This window comes from Acanthochromis polyacanthus, chromosome 22, assembly GCF_021347895.1.
Source record: "Acanthochromis polyacanthus isolate Apoly-LR-REF ecotype Palm Island chromosome 22, KAUST_Apoly_ChrSc, whole genome shotgun sequence".
Taxonomy (NCBI): Eukaryota; Metazoa; Chordata; class Actinopteri; family Pomacentridae; genus Acanthochromis; species Acanthochromis polyacanthus.
Window position 1 is genome coordinate 8,436,698 of NC_067134.1, and position 19,812 is coordinate 8,456,509.

Consider the following 19,812-nt stretch of genomic DNA (forward strand, 5'->3'; position numbering starts at 1 on the left):
AGGTATACAACCAATCAGTGCAACGAATAGGCTGACGTAGTTCCGAGAGCGCCGGCGGATTGTGGCTAAGTCCCATTAGCTTCTCAACCAGCGGAGCCAACTGGTATATTAAGGATTTGCCATATCCTGTCGGCATAAGTCCAAATACGTCTTTCTTCTCAATGAAACACTTCAGTGCCGTCCTTTGTTTATCTTTCAAGTTGAATTTTAGCTTCAAATCTTTAAGGGCTGTGGCCAAAGCCGAGTCCAAAGATAACTGTTTATTGTGCGCCGGTTGTTTCTGTCAGAATCGTCGCGCCTCTGTCGTCACTTAGTTACGCCCGCCTTCTGACTCTACACTTCATGGTGATTGGTCCGGCCAGTTTTAGGAGAATCCAGCCTCGAGCCTTATGGAGGGTAACGAGACCCACCCTGGCAGAGAATTAAATTCGTTGCCGTGGGTTGTCTAGCGCGGCTAGGCTAACGGTTCTATAACTGTAATAAGAAATGATTATAGAGGATATTTTTTTTATGCTAATTGGAGCTCCGGCTCAGGCAGCCATCTTCACCCACCGCCTCACGTGACTCCGGAAAAAGGACATTTCTAAGTGACCTCAAACTTTTGAACAGTAGTGCATATTTATATAATGTCATTTTTTAAAAATTAGACATGTAAGATGAAATAATATTGATGATAGCTCGTGTCCTTGTTCCTCTTTTAGCTCACATCACACAGTATTACAATGAATAAGAACATTCAATCATCAAATACAATCATTTTCATAACAAGCTGCTGTGGAGGCAAAACCTTTTTGTTCTTTGCAATAAATCTTTTGTTCTTTTATTCAGAGCTCTGAAGGTACAGGTGACACAGAGTGCAAAGCAGTCTATGTGTCAAGTCAAACTGGAAGGAGCTGAAAACTCAAAGGAGAAGTATTTACGCACAGGTCCGACAATCAGCTGGGGCGGAACCAATCTGCGGCTGCAGGTTTGTCACCGGCGGCAAAAAAGGGGACACACGCAGCACTGAGGAGGAGCTGAGAATGAAAGACCGTGTTCAAACAAAGTGGCCGTGAGTTTCTGTTGGGAAAGCATCAAGATCTGCGACAAACTGTGCAGGATTGCCTTCATCTCCAAAATCCGGGTTGCAGCCGGTAAGAGCAGAATTCTGGAGACTCTAAAAGACTGTTTAAGCTGCCGATGTGTGCCGCTGCAGTCTGTGTTAGCATTAGCATTAGCCACCCTGTGCAAAGAACAGAGAGTGAGAGCTGCCTTTAAACACAGGCATGTCATTGGGAAATTACCAAATAAGTGAATCCCTGGAAGCGAGGGAGCGGAGCGACCGGGGCAGGGGCCCCCCTCCCTTCCAAGAAACCTTTGAAATTTAAAGGCTGAAATGGTGCATTCTGGTGAACTCTGACACCAAGAATTCTTTAAACATGAAGGCTCAAAAAATGTCTGTATGGGACCTTCTAGGCACCCCCCAAAAACAGCACAAAGTCATGTTAATGTGATGAAACCAAATATTTATACTGGATTCAAATTTGAATGAGCCACATGAAGTCATCACTATGTGTGCTTTCCGATCGACCATGGGAGTGAGCCTCTTCTGTTGAGGAACTTGTGGGGCAATGCCACTGGGTTGTTGCAGGTACACACTACTGATCCCGTATGTTTGGTCCTGTTGTCGCGTCTCTTCCCTCCGCCGGGTGAAAAAATTGCTGGGCATTTGGTGGTTAGAGCGCTTTTTGTACAATTTCCTGGCATGATTTTTCGTTTTCATGTGGTCTATCAGCGCTTGGCATCCTCTGTCGCTGTATTTTGTCTCATCGTCGCACACCATGCACCTCGCTTTCCCAGCTACATCTAACTTTCGATAATGCTCTCCAATCGTTGTTTCCAACTCGTGCTTTTGCCAGCGCACCGTTGACAACTACGTGCGATCCAACCCGATACCCCTTACACCCCATATTTTTTTTCTCATCGAATTTGGGCGATTCACATTGAAATTGTAAAGAGCTAAAAGTGAAGTATTGAGTTGAAATGTGTCCTCTGTGTCGGCTGATGAACATATGGGACACTCTGACACTTGTGTATAGAGTGGTATCCTAATGAAGATGTTTGATGTGACAGGTGATTGGCAGGAGGAGGAGAGTCTGACGGAGGAGCAGAGGAATGTTGGCAGACATTTAGTCTGAGCTCAACAACGGAGGAAACATGGATTCTTCACACAAAGTGAGAAACATACCACTGTAACATTATTCTCATTCATTTGTTCTTTCAAATGTCTAAAGTTGCTCCAGTTGGTTAGATGGGCCGACCAAAGCCAGGTGACGTTGGCTGGAGAGATGTAGCTCTGCAGAAGCAGCTGTACTGAGGATATAATGGTGGACTGCTAGGAAGCTGCTTGTTTTTTGTTTGAGGCTGAACTAGCTGCTGATCATACTTTCTGAAAATGTCTTACATGGTGATGAAGATAAGTAACGGAAGAAAAGTCTTGTTTTTCAAGCAAGTTGTTCAGGAAGGTAAAGAGCAGCATTTTCTTTGGTAGAGAATAATACTTTTGAGCATTGTGAGTTTACCAGCCTTTTCCTTCTCAAGAAATTCAGACAGTTGAACCCAGAAGTTTACTTACACTGTATAAACGACACATAACCCTTTTTTTAATGTACATGATCTGACATTAAATCTGGCAATGCTTCTCCTGTTTTATGTCGGTTAAGATGACCAAAATTATATTTAAATTCCAGAGTAACGAAAGAGATTTTTTTTTAAAGAATTTTTCATAGAAATCATAGAAGCCTCGCGCCACTGTCCAGCATAGGCTGGCCATTCGTCAACTGGCCGCCATCTTGGAACGGGAGTGAAGTTGTAAACAACCAACGTCTGGTACATGCAAGACCATTACACAGCCACAGTTTTCCGGTCATAACTTTCCTTGTAACGCATAGATTTCGACATGGTATGGCTCATTTGAAAGCTTGCGATGTCGCCTTTTGATTACACTCCCAAGGAGAGGGTGTCAATGAGCACAACAAGTTTTAGGGACCCTTTTCCTGCAACTGTTTGTTGTGTTGACCTGTTGTGATGTCAGGTTTCTCTGATCACCATGATAAGCAGCTTCTAAGTTTTATTTATTTAGTCTACTTATTATTCCTTTTTTGTGCCGCATTTCCATATGGGATTAACATCTTTGAACAATTATCTTGAAATTACGTTGAAGGTTAATATTAAGTTAATAAAAATTCTGAGGGTTTTTCTCTTTTCTCATTTTCAGTGCTTTACTACGAAAGAATTTTCAAAGCTGGCACAAAGTTGAAACCCTGCCTAAATTCTTCAATTTACTTGTGTTCCATGCGTGCATAAAAAAGCTAGATATAATATTGATTTCATTAACTGCTCATCAAAAACAATATATCCTTTTCTAATTTCAGTATGAGTTTATTTCTGAAACCCAATTTGCCATCTCTGTGTGCACTTCTCCAAAGATATCACCACATCAGGGCTACATCTACAAACACAAACTATTGTTTGAAGAGCACATGAATAACAATTATGGAATTGTATGTTGGTGCAAACATCTGGTGAAATCTGTGAAAAGTTCAATGGAAAGGACATACTCACTTGTGGAATGTGATTCCTTGTGCCCTTGTGTTTGGGTTGCGTTGTATTGTACAGCCCCAGGCCGCACAAGACTGTGGCATTTTGAGATTTGTTGTCAATCTTTGTGTGATAAACACGCTTATCATGGTTTATTAACTCCCACTTGCTCCCGTTCCAAGATGGCGGCGCACTGACGCATCGCTCATTGGCCGGCGAGGCATCTAGTTTGTATTTATATCTATGGAATTTTTATTACTTTCTTCACAATCATGAGACAAAATCTTTGATCTGTTACAACAATGTGAAAGGTGCTTCTCCTCTGGGTTCCTCTGACCACAACTGCATCCTCCTTATCCCTGTCTACCACTGTACTGAAGCAAGGCAAAGTGCAGAACATCAGAGTGAAAGTTTGTCACACTCTGCAGGGATGTCTGGAGGTTACTGACTGGGACGTGTTTAAGGAGTCCTCAGCTGATATTGATGAACCGACTGATGTTGTGAGCAGCTGGGTCACAGACTGTGAAACCAGTGTTATTCCTGAAAAAACAGTAAAACTATATCCAAACACTAAGCCATGGCTTTCTAAGAATCTTAAAGACCTACTGTACAGAAAGAAAACAGTCTTCAGAGAAGGAAATGCACTAAATCTGTATAACCGACAGAAGGAAATAAAGTAGGAGATCAGGACCCACAAAAGACAATACAATGACAAACTTGAGTCTCAGCTCAAAATGAACAACCTCAGTTCAGTCTGGGACAGCATGAATCTGATCACTGGGACTCATTAATGTGTCAGTGAGAGAGTTCAGCTCAGTGGTTATAATTCTGATTTAGAGCTGGCTCAAAGTCTAAGCAGTTTTTATGTCAGGTTTGACTCCCATGATTTTAGGGCTAAACATGCTGAGACTAAAAACTGTCTCATGTCAGCCTCTCCACAGAATCCCTTCCTTGATGTGGGCAATGTAATCTGGTGTCTCAAACAGTGCAGACCAAAGAAAAGTCCTCTACCTGATTACATCGGTGGCCATTTATTGAAAACTTTGACTACGTCTGACTAAATGACCAAGATTGCTGCCGATGTCCCTGTCTGTCTTATGTTTTGTTAGATTTTTCTTTAAATGGCTTTTATTTTGCTTTTAATTGTTTTACTGTTTTTTTTTTACATTTTTAGAACATTTCCTTTTAATTGTTGCTATTCCTTTAACTCTTTTACTGTTTTGTTGCTTTTGTTGTTTGATGGTGAATGCTTGTGTAACTGCTGCACAACAAATTGCCCGGGTCGTTGGGGTCAAATCCAGAATTCAGTGGCAGAATTACAGATCTTTCCTGGACTGGTATCAACATCTGATCCCCTAGGAGAAACTAGAAAATGTTGGTGGTCTGAATTGACCCTGCTGCCATTAATACCTAAATCTGGACATTGATGTTGTATGCTTTTCATATTGTACATTTCTCCAGTAATGTAACTTAACGGAAAGTCTGGGGATCAAGAGATCCTGGTGGTACAATCCCATCAGTCCCAGCTCTGCTTTGCTTTTCACGGTGATCGACAGATTTTACTACCCGATATTCTAAAACTACTGTGCAGAAAGCTGAAAACTATCGGCCTGTGAAAATAGTTTTGTTGACACATTTCTAGGTTTCCGTCCCGGTCGTGGAACAGCGGACCAGCTCTTTACCCTTGCGGAGCTGCTGTGGGGGTCATGGGAGTGTGACCTGCTAGTCTACATGTGTTTTGTTGATCTGGAGAAGGCCTACGAACGTGTCCCCCGAGGGGCTTTGTGGGGGACACTACGGTAGTATGGGGTCCGAGGCTCGTTGTTACGGGCCGTTCGGTCCCTGTACAACCAAAGTGAGAGCTGTGTCCGCATACTCGGCATTAAGTCAGACACGTTTCCGGTGGGTGTTGGACTCCCCGAGGGCTGCCCCTTGTCTCCAATCCTGTTTGTGGTTTTCATGGACAGGATTTCAAGGCGCAGTCGTGGTGGGGAGGGTTTTCGGTTTGGGAGCCTCAGGATCGCTTCTCTGCGTTTTGCGGATGATGTGGTTTTGTTGGCATCCTCAGACCATGACCTCCGGCACGCACTGGAGCGGTTTGCAGCCGAGTGTGAAGCGGCAGGGATGCGGGTCAGCACCTCCAAGTCCGAGGCCATGGTTCTCTGCCGGAAACCGGTGGAGTGCTTCCTCCGGGTTAGGGGGGAGTTGCTTCCCCAAGCGAAGGAGTTTAAGTATCTTGGGATCTTGTTCACGAGTGATGGGGAAAATGGAGCGAGAGATGGACAGGCGGATTGGTGCGGCGTCTGCAGTAATGCGGGCGTTGTACCGAACCGTCGTGGTGAAGAGGGAGCTGAGCCGTAAGGCGAAGCTCTCGATTTACCAGTCCATCTACGTTCCAACCCTCACCTATGGTCATGAGCTTTGGGTAGTAACCGAAAGAACAAGATCGCGGATACAAGCGGCCGAAATGAGCTTCCTCCGTAGGGTGGCTGGGCTCAGCCTTAGAGATAGGGTGAGGAGCTCAGACGTCCGGAGGGAGCTCGGAGTAGAGCCGCTGCTCCTTCGCATCGAAAGGAGCCAGTTGAGGTGGTTTGGCCACCTGATTCGGATGCCTCCAGGGAGACTTCCTCTGGAGGTTTTCCGAGCAACGTCCGTCTGGGAGGAGACCCCGGGGCAGACCCAGAACTCGCTGGAGAGATTATATATCTCGTCTGGCCTGGGAACGCCTCGGGATCCCCCAGGAAGAGCTGGAAAGCGTCGCTGGGGGGAGGGACGTCTGGAACGACCTGCTTGGCCTGCTGCCCCCACGACCCGGCCCCGGATAAGCGGAGGAAAATGGATGGATGGATGGATGGATTTCTAGGTTTCTAATGACAAAGATGCTAGCATGTCTGCAGACTCTTGATCTTGTTTCAGCCTCATATCCAACTACATGGAATTGAGACTTTTAGGTTACATTTTTTTCATGATTGCTCTTCCATCACTGCCTCTGTTTTTCTTTGTCTTTTGCTACAGAAATGTAAACACAGCAATGGAGTGAGATGTCGGATCTCTGAGGAGGATAAGGATGGTTCGGCAACAACGGCAAAAAGAGATGAATCACTCAGTTGTGAGCAATGTGGCAAGACTTTTATCACAGCAACAGAACGAAGAATTCACAAACATGTTCACACTGTGGACAAACCATTCAGCTGTGATCAGTGTGGAAAGACTTTTACTCTGAAGAGTCACTTAAAAAGACATCAACTCATTCACAGTGGAGTTAAACCATTCAACTGTAATCAGTGTGGAAAGGCTTTTACTCTGAAGAGTCACTTAAAAAGACATCAACTCATTCACAGTGGAGTTAAACCATTCAGCTGTGATCAGTGTGGAAAGGCTTTTACTCACATGAGTATGCTATTAAATCATCAACTCATTCACAGTGGAGTGAAATTGTTTGGCTGTGATCAGTGTGGAAAGGGTTTTACTAAGAAGAGTCACCTAAAAAGACATCAACTCATGCACAGTGGAGTGAAACCATTTGGCTGTGATCAGTGTGGAAAGGCTTTTACTCAGAAGATTCATCTAGCAAAACATCAACTCATGCACAGTGGAGTTAAACCATTCAGCTGCGATCAGTGTGGAAAGGCTTTTACTCAGAAGAGTCACTTGAAAAATCATCAACTCATTCACAGTGGGGTTAAACCATTCAACTGTGATCAGTGTGTGAAAACCTTTACTCATCATGAACAGTTGTTGATCCATCAATGCCCCCATTCTGGTAGAAAGCGGTACCACTGTGACTCCTGTGAAAAAACTTTCAAGCACCAACAAAGCTTAAAATGTCACCAACGCGTCCACACTGGACATGATGTGTACGTATGTGATCACTGTGGTGAACCATTTGTATTGTACTCACAGTTAAAAGCTCATGAAGTGACCCACACTGGGGTTAAACCATACCTTTGTGATGAGTGTGGGAAACGCTACAGCTACATTGCAGACCTCAAAATTCACCAACGTGTCCACACTGGGGAGAGACCATACAGATGTGACAAGTGTAAGGATACTTTTACAACCTTGGCTTCCCTGAAACGACACCAGCAGATCAACACCCGAAAGAAAGCAACCAGTGTCAGAGTGAGGTATGTAAAGACTGGTCTCAGTCACAGTGTGAACACAATTATGTATTGGATAATTTTGGCTACTGCTGCAAAATTGTTTCAAAACATTTTTGAACAACTGTGGTCAGTTGAATTCTGTTTACACATTTTCAGCTATCATTCAGTCTAACCTGTATTCGTTTTGACACAGAAATCTGGTCCAGGTTAATCTGGGGATGTAGGTTAGATTAGGAATTCTGACGTAATCAGACAACTGAATGCTAAATTCCAACAGGTAAAAGTGTCTTCAGATGTCATTTGGGGGGCTCTCTATCTCAGGCAAGGCATCAGTTCTTCAATGCTGCAGGAAACACTGACGTTTGTGTGTTTGTTTTCCAAGCAGAACGGAACAGATGGACAAAACTCTTAGACTTGTCAGCACTCTGCCAATGGTGAACAGTGCTGCTTTGACCAGTCTGGACCAACGTCCAACCAACAAGGAACCCTACAACGACACCAGCGTATGCACACTGGACACAGACTGAACCCCTGCCAAGAAGATTTCTCCATGCAGAGTTCAGTAAAAGTTCATGAAGTCCTCCACAAACTTAGTCCTTGACATCCGGCTTCACAGAATTCAGGTCTAATTTCTTGTTTGGTGTCTTCGTTGTAAAATCCATTAAGAGGAAAGCTGTCGTTAACAGACATGACTGGTAGATTAATCAAACCATTCAAAGTGGTTACTCAGTTAAATGAATTATCCATGGTAGAGGGATAGACGTCTGGATGGAGGCAGTGAGCAGCAGGGCAAATTTCCTGGATTGCCAGCTTAATGGTTCGTCAGATCCCTCTGGGCTGCAGGAACCCGTTAGATGCAGAGCTGGTTCAGTGATTCTCTGATGATTAATCATAATTAATTTAGGAGATTACTGGCCATAGGATATCTATCTATCTATATCTATCCAAGTAGATCAAATAATCTCAGAATATGTGTGAGTTGAAATATAAAAACATGAAGTGTTCTATGAAAAGTCCAATCTTTGAAAGCTGACATGTAGTTTAGAATTATTTGTTTGTAAATTAGCTGCATCCATAGTCTAGCCGCGCTAGACAACCCACGGCAAAGAATTTAATTCTCTGTCAGGGTGGGTCTAGTTACCCTCCATAAGGCTCAAGGTTGGATTCTCCTAAAACTGACCGGACCAATCACCATGAAGTGTAGAGTCAGAAGGCGGGCATAACTAAGTGACGACAGAGGCGCGACGATTCTGACAGAAACAACCGGCGCACAATAAACAGTTATCTTTCAACTCAGCTTTGGCCACAGCCGTTAAAGATTTGAAGCTAAAATTCAACTTGAAAGATAAACAAAGGACGGCACTGAAGTGTTTCATTGAGAAGAAAGACGTATTTGGACTTATGCCGACGGGATATGGCAAATCCTTAAAGGCATTAGAGGAGATTTAATTTCCTACGACTTTGAACGTAGCATGCGCACATACAACCTCTCTCTCACCCCCCTCTAATCTCCCCCTCTTAACATTTGCGAAGAAATGCCCCCCTCCAGAAACTTGCGTAAGACTCGTGAAGTTGTCTTTTACGGCTGGGTCCCCCTGGATTTTTATCTGCCATTATGTAAAAAAAAAATAGCAAAACAAGTCGCCACCTAACTACGAAGCTATACCAAAGCAACACATACAGAAAACGCGTAAGTCCAAGGCGTTCGTAATCTACGTAACTCGCCCTGAGCCGCAAGATTTTTGATTGACAGGAAAGGGAGCAAACCAAACGCCTCGGTCCGAGCGCGTTGATTGGCTTATGTTTTTCAGGTCCTGCCATGTCCACAGTTATTTATTTTTACTTTTTATTTTTTTAGAAACCATACATACAAGTCCACTAAAGGTCAGTAAATTAATTTTATGTGAATCAGACAAATTAAACAAAAAAAAAACATCCTCCATAATGCCTTTAATATACCAGTTGGCTCTGCTGGTTGGGAAGCTAACGGGATTTAGCCACAATCCGGCGCTCTAGGAACTACGTCAGCCTATTCGTTGCGCTGATTGCTTGTATACCTACCCAATTGCTGCAGAGTGATTTGAAAGACTACCTTTTGGCCCGCCTCCCTCCCTGTCGAGCGCTCCTAGACCCTTGTGTCTTAAGAGCTGGGTCTAGCGCGTCTAGGCTACTGCATCCAGTCATTACCATGACATTGGCATCATGAAACCATGACCACATACAGGGTGTGCAGAATTATTGGGCAAGTTGTATTTTTGAGGATTAATTTTATTATTGAACAACAACTATGTTCTCAATGAACACAAAAGACTCATAAAAGCTGAATATTTTTTTTGAAGTTGGAGTGGGGCTTTTTTAGTTTCAGTATCTTAGGAGGACATCTGTGTGTGCAGGTGACTATTACTGTGCATAATTATTAGGCAACTTAACAAAAAAGAAATACATACCCATTTCACTTATTTATTTTCACCAGGGAAACCAATATAACAACTCAAAATTTACAAATATACATTTCTGGCATTCAAAAACAAAACAAAAACAAATCAGTGACCAATATAGTCACATTTCTTTACGAGGACACTCAAAAGCCTGCCATCCATAGATTCTGTCAGTGTCTTGATCAGTTCACGATCAACATTGCACGCAGCAGCAACCACAGCCTCCCAGACACTGTGCAGAGAGGTGTACCGTTTTCCCTCCCTGTAGATCTCACATTTGATGAGGGACCACAGGTTCTCTATGGGGTTCAGATCAGGTGAACAAGGAGGCCATGTCATTATTTTTTCTTCTTTTAGACCTTTTCTGGCCAGCCACGCAGTGGAGTACTTGGATACGTGTGATGGAGCATAGTCCTGCATGAAAATTATGTTTTTCTTGAACAATGCTGACTTCTTCCTGTACCACTGCTTGAACAAGGTGTCTTCCAGAAACTGGCAGTAGGACTGGGAGTTGACCTTGACTCCAGCCTCAACCCGAAAAGGTCCCACAAGCTCATCTTTGATGATACCAGCCCATACCAGTACCCCACCTCCACCTTGCTGGCGTCTGTATCGGAGTGGAGCTCTCTGCCCTTTACTGATCCAGCCACGGGCCCGTCCATCTGGCCCATCAAGACTCACTCTCATTTCATCAGTCCATAAAACCTTAGAAAAATCAGTCTTATGATATTTCTTGGCCCAGTCTTGACGTTTTATCTTATGTGTCTTGTTCAGTGGTGGTCGTTTTTCAGACTTTCTTACCTTGGCCATGTCCCTGAGTATTGCACACCTTGTGCTTTTTGACACTCCAGTGATGTTGCAGCTCTGAAATATGGCAAAAATGGTGGCAAATGGCATCTTGGCAGCTTCACGCTTGATTTTCCTCAGTTCATGGGCAGTTATTTTGCGCCTTGTTTTTTCAACACGCGACCCTGTTGACTATTTTGAATGAAATGCTTGATTGTTCGATGATCACGCCTCAAAAGGTTGGCAATTTTAAGAGTGCTGCATCCCTCTGCAAGACATCTCACTATTTTTGACTTTTCGTAGCCTGTCAAATCTCTCTTCTGACCCATTTTGCCAAAGGAAAGGCAGTTGCCTAATAATTATGCACACCTGATATAGGGTGTTGATGTCATTAGACCACACCTCTTCTCATTACAGAGATGCACATCACCTGATATGCTTAATTGGTAGTAGGCTTTCAAGCCTATACCGCTTGGAGTAGGACAACATGCATAAAGAGGATCTTCTTAATCTTTCAAATTAATCTCCCATGATTATCAGAACAACATAGTTCAGAGCTGAGTAAACCAATCACAGCTCAAGAGGTCATGGAGGCCATACAGTCTTTGAAAGGTGGAAAGGCTCCAGGCCCAGACGGGTTTGGGCCGGATTTTTATAAAAAAAAAATGGCCAAGAAAATTGTTGACCCCTTACTTAAGGTATATAAGGAATCATTTGTGAGTGGAGCACTGCCTTCAACCTTAAATATGGCGTATATTTCCCTAATTTTAAAAAAAGATAAACCCCCAGATATGTGCACATCTTACAGACCGATTGGTTTACTTGGAGTAGATTGTAAAATTTTGTCTAAAATTCTAGCTGGGAGGTTGGAGGAGGTGTTACCAATCCTGATAAAACCTGACCATATGGGCTTTGTTAAAAATAGGTACTCCTACTCCAACGTGAGACGGCTCTTAAACATTCTTCAATTTTCACAAAATACAAATTTTCGAGCACTAGCAATTTCACTGGACGCAGAAAAAGTGTTTGACCGGGTGGAATGGGGGTACCTATTCAACACTTTAAACAAATTTAATCTCGGCCCCATGTTTGTGGGATGGGTTGAATTAATGTATAGTGCCCCCACTGCAAGGATCTTGGTGAATGGTTCGTTATCTGCGTGCTTTCCCTTGGGCAGAGGAACCCGTCAGGGCTGTCCCCTCTCCCCTCTTTTGTTTGCTTTGGCGTTGGAACCACTGGCAGAAGCTATAAGAACACAACCGGAAATTTCTGGAATTAAATTGGGAAACACTGAATACAAAATATCTCTCTATGCTGACGATGTAATATTATTTATTACAAAACCAGAAACCTCTATACCAACTTTACTCTCCATCATCAATCAATTCGGCCAGATTTCGGGGTATAAAATGAATGATGATAAGTCAGAGGCCCTTACGCTAGGCGGTCAGAGGAAAAGCTGGGACCCTCCAACCAATTTCCCTTTTAGGTGGTCACTTGATGGTTTTACATACTTAGGTATAAAAAGTTCGGCAACAATTTCAGACGTGTACAAATTAAATTTTAAGACGGCTTTACACTCAATAAAAAGTGACTTGAATAGGTGGTTCGACCTCCCGCTTTCATTACTAGGTAGGGTGAGTTTGATAAAAATGAACATTCTTCCCAGGATACTGTATCCTATGCAAATGTTGCCTCTCAAAATAAACAAAAGTACAATTTGTGAGATTGAGAAATGCTTGTCAAAATTTATATGGCATGGAAAGAAATCTAGACTGAAGATGAAGGTCTTACAGCTTCCATATGACAGAGGGGGTCAGGCATTACCCAATTTACAATGTTAAATGGTTGTATTTATATAGTGCTTTTATGCAAAGCGCTTTACATGATGATATGTCACATTTACCCATTCACACACACATTCACACACTGATGGCGGGAGCTGCCATGCAAGGCGCTAACCACAACCCATCAGGAGCAATTAGGGGTTAGGTGTCTTGCTCAGGGACACCTCGACATGAGCTCAACGGGCCGAGGATCGAACTGGCAACCTTCCAGTTACAAGACGGGCACTCTACCCACTGAGCCATGCCGCCCCCGACACAATGTTATTACTGGGCCTGTCACATGCGTGTTGTATCTGGGTGGTTGCACTCATGTTTGCACCAACCTGATTCACATGTGGATGATTGGTGCTGTGAGTCTGTCTCACTGCTGAGTCTTTTATCTTTGGATTTGAATAAGCTCCCACCAGAGGTAAAAAATAATGACATTTTTTCTGTTACACTTAGAGTTTGGCACAATATTAGGTGCCATATTTTATGGAAAAACTTCAAGTGTAATGCAACCGCTTATTAAAAATGTAACATTTCCCCCAGGTGTGGGCCATGGTATATTTAAATATTGGCACGACAAAGGGTTAAAATTAATATGCAACTTTTTTGAGAGAAATGTCTTTTTGTCCTTTAGACAAATTCAGAACAGGTTTGGAATTCCACAACAGGACTTTTTTGGTTTTCTCCAGGTGAGACATTACGTTCAGTCCTCGCTCTCTTTTCCAAGCGACCAACCAATCCTCGACCCGTTAGAAAATTTTCTTCTCAAATTTAACGAGAATATTATTCCTCAAAAGAAATGTATTTCTCTCCGTTATGCAAAACTAATGGAAATTACTCCTCAAGTGGCTCATATAGCCAGGTCTCACTGGGAGACAGATATGGGGACTGAGCTTAGTGAGGAAATTTGATCAAATGCATTTATGCCTGCAAAAAAAAAACAACTTTACCTGTAATAGACTTAAAGAAAACCAGTATCGTATTTTATACAGACTCCAACATACTCCTCATTTTTTGCATAAGATTACACCTCAAATTTCACCTCTTTGCATAAAATGTCAAAATGGGGTGGGAACGTACTACCACTGTGTTGGAGAAATGTTGCTACAGAGCTTTGCTCTATCTTTCATCAGTCAATCCCAGTCGACCCCATGTTGTTTTTATTTGACTATTCTTTAAAGCCAATTGTGTCACCTGGGCAGATGAAGTTATTATGTAAACTTCTCCATATTGCAAGAAGGTGCTTATTACTTCAATGGATTCAAGTACAGCCTCCATCTGTCACACAGTGGTACAGAGAGATTTTTAAAGTTCTTCCAATGGAACGTCTTAGTGCCCTTGCTAAGGGTAACTCAAACGCTTTTTACAAAACATGGCATCCCGTACTGGATTACTTACCTCAGAATATCGCTGAGGCACTTTGTAAAGGAGGCTCCCACTTTCTGTTCAAAAGTAATATACTATAGAAGCTCAGTGCCACATATAACTTGGACATGTGGATCCCTTTCGAACCTGTCTGAAAGGGATCCTGTGGCAGTTGGACTGTTTGCAAATATGAAGGGGGATTTATTTGGCTGGAGTTGAGTTACCTCTACTGTAAGTATTAATGTGTATTGGCTGTGCTGTGCTGGACTGTGTTGTGTTTTGTGTTATTGAAAAAAGACAATAAAATACAATTTTAAAAAAAAGAGGATCTTCTTCTTTTCCTTTCGGCTTTTCCCTTCAGGGGTCGCCACAGCGAATCAATTGCCTCCATCTAACCCTGTCTGCTGCATTCTCTTCTCTCACACCAACTACCTTCATGTCCTCTTTAACCACATCCATAAACCTCCTCTTTGGTCTTCCTCTAGGCCTCCTGCCTGGCAGTGGGAAACTCTGCATCCTTCTACCAATATATTCACTCTCTCTCCTCTGGACATGTCCGAACCATAAAGAGGATGATGTGGTCAAAATACTCATTTCCCTAATAATTCTGCACACCCTGTATATGTGTCTGGAGATAGTGGCATTTTTATAACGGCACATTTTCATGCTTTGACAGATACAGTGAGGGGAAAAAAAGTTTTCAGACACCCTGAAAATTTTTACACAATCTTAAATATTATCATGAAATATTTGTTGAAAAGTCTTTTTTGTGTTTCTAAGGGTGTGGCTGCATCAGACAGACACAAATACAAATGATATTTTTTTGTTTGTTGTTTACAAGAAAAACTAACAAAACTAAATTCTACCAAATTTCTCATTTTATGGAACCAGTCAATTTTCAGTTTTTAATGTCTTTTTAAAGATTTGTTTAGTTTTATGATTATACTAAAATAAATGACTCTTGAAGACCTCAAAGTGATTCTTACATTTTTACTCTGCCAATTATTTCACTGAGCACTTTCTTGCCCATCAACTCGATGAACTCCTCACACACATTCAAAGAGAGATAAGAGGGTGTTCCTCTTCCAGCATTTCTATATTTTTCAACATGTGATTTCAAAAATGGATCCCAAATAGTTTCCATTGTGAACATCACCAAATCTGTGACTGCTCCCTCTAAAAGCTAGTCCTCGCTCAGAGACAAATTTTACAACACTGACCACTCGCTGAAGAACATCAGTCCAGTATTGGCATTCTTGATGAAGCTGCTTTTTGAGCTCTGAATCCACCACTCCACGTTCAGCTGACGCCTTAATGTAAGCCATCATTGCCATTCGAGGAATTTGGCTGTTTTCATGCTCATTTATTCTCACAGATGCATTCTGCCAATAAGAGAATCGTGTAGTGGAGAAAAGTGACTTGCTTCTGTTTTGACCTCCAAAAATTTTGCAGGCAAAACAAAATGTTTCCACTTAGTGAGGAATAGCACAACCATTCTCTGTTCACTACTTCCCCATTAACAAGTCTGCATTTAAAGAATGCTTTGCTAAAAAAAAAGATTCTGCTTTTTAAACTGCCGCTCTGAAGCAGACACATCAGCCTCCCTGTTTTGGCAGCGTACTGGCCCCATTTTTGCCCAATAGGCACACCTTGTCATTCACTACAGGAGGTTGTCCCCATCTAGCCGGGTCTGTGCTGTAGGGGTCATCTACTGCGTCTCCTCCTGACGCTGTCTCGCCTTTTTCTTCCCCCTCCTCCGCACTGTCAGCGCATTCTTCCACTGTTGAGGGAACGCAGCTGGAGCTGATGGAAGGCTGGGGCAGGGGCTGAGAGGTGGATGGCGCTGATACGTCCTCCTCCCGCAGGTGCTCGTTTTTCGCCCCCTCAACATCGCTGCTGCCACTGCTGCTGTCGGTGTTTTCGGGGGAAGCTTCTCCGGGCCCCTCCGTGGCGTCGGCTTTGCTCACGGTCGGCGTCTCCCCCTGTACATCCCCTCACTCCTCTTCGATGCTACTTTTACTCTTAAAAAAAACCCAGTGAGCTTTGGAATCATACTGAACAGCTGTTTCCCGCGACGCTCCTTTTCCTTTTCCTTTTGAGCTTTTCGTTTTTGTGCTCCACTTTTGAATTTCTTTTTTCCTGACATACTTTCGGGAAAAGTTCTCTTCGCACTGTTGATAGTTTTGCTACATCAATGTGCAGCGAGAGGTCATGTGATGTGATTGGCTGTACTGTCGTAGTCATCATCTTAGAGCGTAATTGGTCAATGGACACTGCATTGGTGAGATTGACAGAAATATTGACAAATTGCAAAAATAAATCATACAAGAGCCTGATGAAATCAAAGTGTGATTGGCCCTTTGGCCATTAGGTTTGCCCTCGGGCCCTTAGCGGTGGATGGGTTGGTCATATAATACCGCAATGGATTGATTGACAGAACTTTAGACAAGTCACAAAATAATAATATTCTGATATTCCTACTGGCCCCTGGAGCAATAAGGGCCCGAGGCTCCAGCCTCCCTAGCACATTGGTTAAGGCGGCCCAGCTTAAGCGGTAGTTAAGCGTATTGGTAGTTCATGTACATGCATTTTAAAGGAAAGGTCAGTTTCTAGCCAAACACCGAGGTATTTAACAGTGTCAGTTGGCAGTAGGGGAGAGGAATCCAAAAAATACAAAGAAAGGTTAGTGCCCCATGTAGACCAAAGTTGCTGGAAATGTTCCTCTGTACCACTATGGAGATATTCCATTAAAAATCAGCTGTTTCCAGCTAGAATAGCCATTTACCACATTAACAAGGTCTAGACTGGATTCATCATTTATTTAATGCTATCTTCATTGAATAAAACGGATTTCAAGAAAAAGGACATTTCTAAGTGACCTCAAACTTTTGAACAGTAGTGCATATTTATATAGTGTCATTTTTTAAAAATTAGACATGTAAGATGAAATAATATTGATGATAGCTCGTGTCCTTGTTCCTCTTTTAGCACACATCACACAGTATTACAATGAATAAGAACATTCAATCATCAAATACAATCATTTTCATAACAAGCTGCTGTGGAGGCAAAACCTTTTTGTTCTTTGCAATAAATCTTTTGTTCTTTTATTCAGAGCTCTGAAGGTACAGGTGACACAGAGTTCAAAGCAGTCTATGTGTCAAGTTAAACTGGAAGGAGCTGAAAACTCAAAGGAGAAGTATTTACGCACAGGTCCTACACTCAGCTGGGGCGGAAACAATCTGCGGCTGCCCGTTTGTCACCGGCGGCAAAAAAGGGGACACACGCAGCACTAAGGAGGAACTGAGAATGAATGACCGAGTTCAAACAAAGTGTCTGTGAGTTTCTGTTGGGAAAGCATCAAGATCTGCGGCAAACTGTGCAAGATTGCCTTCATCTCCAAAATCCGGGTTGCAGCCGGTAAGAGCAGAATTCTGGAGACTCTAAAAGACTGTTTAAGCTGCCGATGTGTGCCGCTGCAGTATGTGTTAGCATTAGCATTAGCCACGGAGTCAACTTTGTCTGTTTAGCAATAATTGCCGTGTGTTTTGTAATTGTTCAGTTGAAAATAAGATTTCAGGCTAATTGGTGCTAATTGGAGGGTTCCAGCTAAGACCAGTGAATTCATCCTGTTTGTAATGGTGGGTTTTTATTTATTTATTGGATCTGGAAAGGATTGCACTTTAAAAGCACTTTATATAATTTTAAAACCATGAAGTAAAAAGTATAAAATGGTTAAAACATTTTTTGCTAAAAATTCTCATAGTAGTTTGTTAAACTGTGATTCAAAATCAACTCTTTAAAATGCAGATAAATTCATGTGTGGTATTCACCTTATTCAGCTCCGCCCATTTTCCAACGGGCGGGACTTCCTGTTTTGAGTAGCACTTCCGGTAACTCGATCATGCCGGTGTTTACAACTGAGAGAGTGATGTGGGAAGAAACGAAAACCTCTTTAAAAAACAGAAATGGATCAAGTCTGCCTCATCCGCGACTTATTACAGAGTGAGAGGATGACATGAAAAAGTGGCCACAAGTCATGTATGGCGATATTTTTAACTATTTCGTGTTGTTTCTTGGCGTTGATCGCTCGGCTATGAGGAATTATAAGAGCACTGAAGCCTATCAATATTTGCACAGTGGTAAAGTCGGCGCTGTTCTGTTACATCAAGAACGGGAATATACGTTTCTTAAAGCTAATGTCAGTCCGAGTCAGGCTAGTACCTCCTCACACATGGCGTGGGTGTTGGTGACAGTTGATGGAGTGGTGGAGACCACGGGATGCTCCTGTATCGCTGGGTTGGGACGGTCCTGCAGTCACACTGCTGCGATATTATGGAAGGTATGTTGATTTGAATAAAACTTTATTTGATTCATATATATATGATGTGGTTGTGCAAACGGAGGTTGTTATTGTCATTTGTGAAACAGCTCCTGCGGTTTACTGTGTTATTAGCCCTGTCACAAGCTAATGCTAATTCCCTGGAGCAACAAAAAACTGATTCTGACCAAACCGCAGTCATAACAACGTTTCAAAATAGCAGAGAGTGTCTTTTTACCTCACTGATGGCATAGCTAGGTCTTTAGTGGAAACTGAACTTTGGTAGAATCGCTGTAGCTGCGCTGACAGTGACCGATGCAAGCTGTGTGTTTACATAGCCATGAGCTGGTCCGCAGCATTCAGATCGAACCTTTCCGTGCTCTAAACAATTCTGAGAGAGAGAAAGCTTCATCGTTCCCCAGTTGTTGTGGCACCCACGGACAGCGCAATTGATGCCAAACATGTTAAAATCGCTTAAAAGAACAGTTAAAAGTAGCTACAGTAGCGAGAGGACTCGATGTTGTTGTAGTGCGAAGACGGTCAACCGGAAGTCGATCTCAAAAATGGCGCCGCCCTGCCTCACTTCCTGAATAAGGTGAATAGTATTGGGTTGAATATAGAGAACGGGAATGTGACGTCACGTCGCAAAGCATCTTGGGATTTGTGGCGGGTTTACTGGCGGCTTCCTTAAAACCTGCACATTTGTACATGTTATTAGCGCGCAAACTTTCTGGCCATCAGCAACAATGGGGCGCACATGTTGTGTGGTGGGTTGGGACAGTAAGTCTCACCACTGGTCTATGAGAAAATTTTTTAGATAAATTCTTCTCATTCTCACTTTTCTACCAGCAGTCCTGTCTTGAATCACCTGCAGTAGCATCTTTATGTTCTCTTTATTCTCTTTTTCCATGTCTGTTTTCTGTCTATGTTCCTTATTTTTAACAGTTTAAGTTCATTTGTATCAGTTTTAGGTGAAAGTGAAAAGAGCTAAAAGTGAAGTATTGAGTTGAAATGTGTCCTCTGTGTTGGCTGATGAACATATGGGACACTCTGACACTTGTGTATAGAGTGGTATCCTAATGAAGATGTGTTTGATGTGACAGGTGATTGGCAGGAGGAGGAGAGTCTGACGGAGGAGCAGAGGAATGTTGGCAGACATTTAGTCTGAGCTCAACAACGGAGGAAACATGGATTCTTCACACAAAGTGAGAAACATACCACTGTAACATTATTATCATTCATTTGTTCTTTCAAATGTCTAAAGTTGCTCCAGTTGGTTAGATGGGCCGACCAAAGCCAGGTGACGTTGGCTGGAGAGATGTAGCTCTGCAGAAGCAGCTGTACTGAGGATATAATGGTGGACTGCTAGGAAGCTGCTTGTTTTT

At 42.7% G+C, this 19,812-nt stretch overlaps 3 protein-coding genes across 45 annotated transcripts in view; 2 read left to right on the forward strand and 1 right to left on the reverse strand.

Moving 5' to 3' along the window:
• LOC127531769 (zinc finger protein OZF-like) overlaps positions 1-19,812 on the reverse strand; it is a 180,895-nt gene that overhangs the window by 40,784 nt on the left and 120,299 nt on the right. The gene's annotated exons all lie outside the window — the stretch shown is intronic.
• Positions 1-19,812, forward strand: part of LOC127531760 (zinc finger protein OZF-like) — a 188,509-nt gene that overhangs the window by 20,947 nt on the left and 147,750 nt on the right. For 2 of the 17 annotated variants that reach the window (XM_051941690.1, XM_051941687.1), the window contains exon 1: positions 17,377-17,526. The exons of 9 other annotated variants lie outside the window; for them this stretch is intronic. The gene's annotated coding sequence lies outside the window, so the exon portion shown is untranslated. Of the gene's footprint in view, positions 1-8,305; positions 12,596-17,361; positions 17,527-17,553; positions 17,748-17,931; positions 18,449-19,812 lie in introns of those variants that run through there. 6 more of the 17 variants (XM_051941699.1, XM_051941692.1, XR_007938849.1 and 3 more) reach the window with 5 other exon arrangements.
• LOC110972652 (zinc finger protein OZF-like) overlaps positions 960-19,812 on the forward strand; it is a 124,784-nt gene continuing 105,931 nt past the window's right edge. For 2 of the 5 annotated variants that reach the window (XR_007938841.1, XM_051941670.1), the window contains exons 1-3: positions 967-1,133; positions 2,113-2,214; positions 6,595-7,706. Coding sequence is in view for 4 of the 5 variants with exons in the window: in XM_051941670.1 (XP_051797630.1) it covers positions 2,197-2,214; positions 6,595-7,706 (1,130 nt within the window). In the remaining variant the exon portion in view is untranslated. Of the gene's footprint in view, positions 1,134-2,112; positions 2,215-6,594; positions 7,707-8,064; positions 12,596-19,812 lie in introns of those variants that run through there. The other 3 variants (XM_051941668.1, XM_051941669.1, XM_051941667.1) reach the window with 3 other exon arrangements.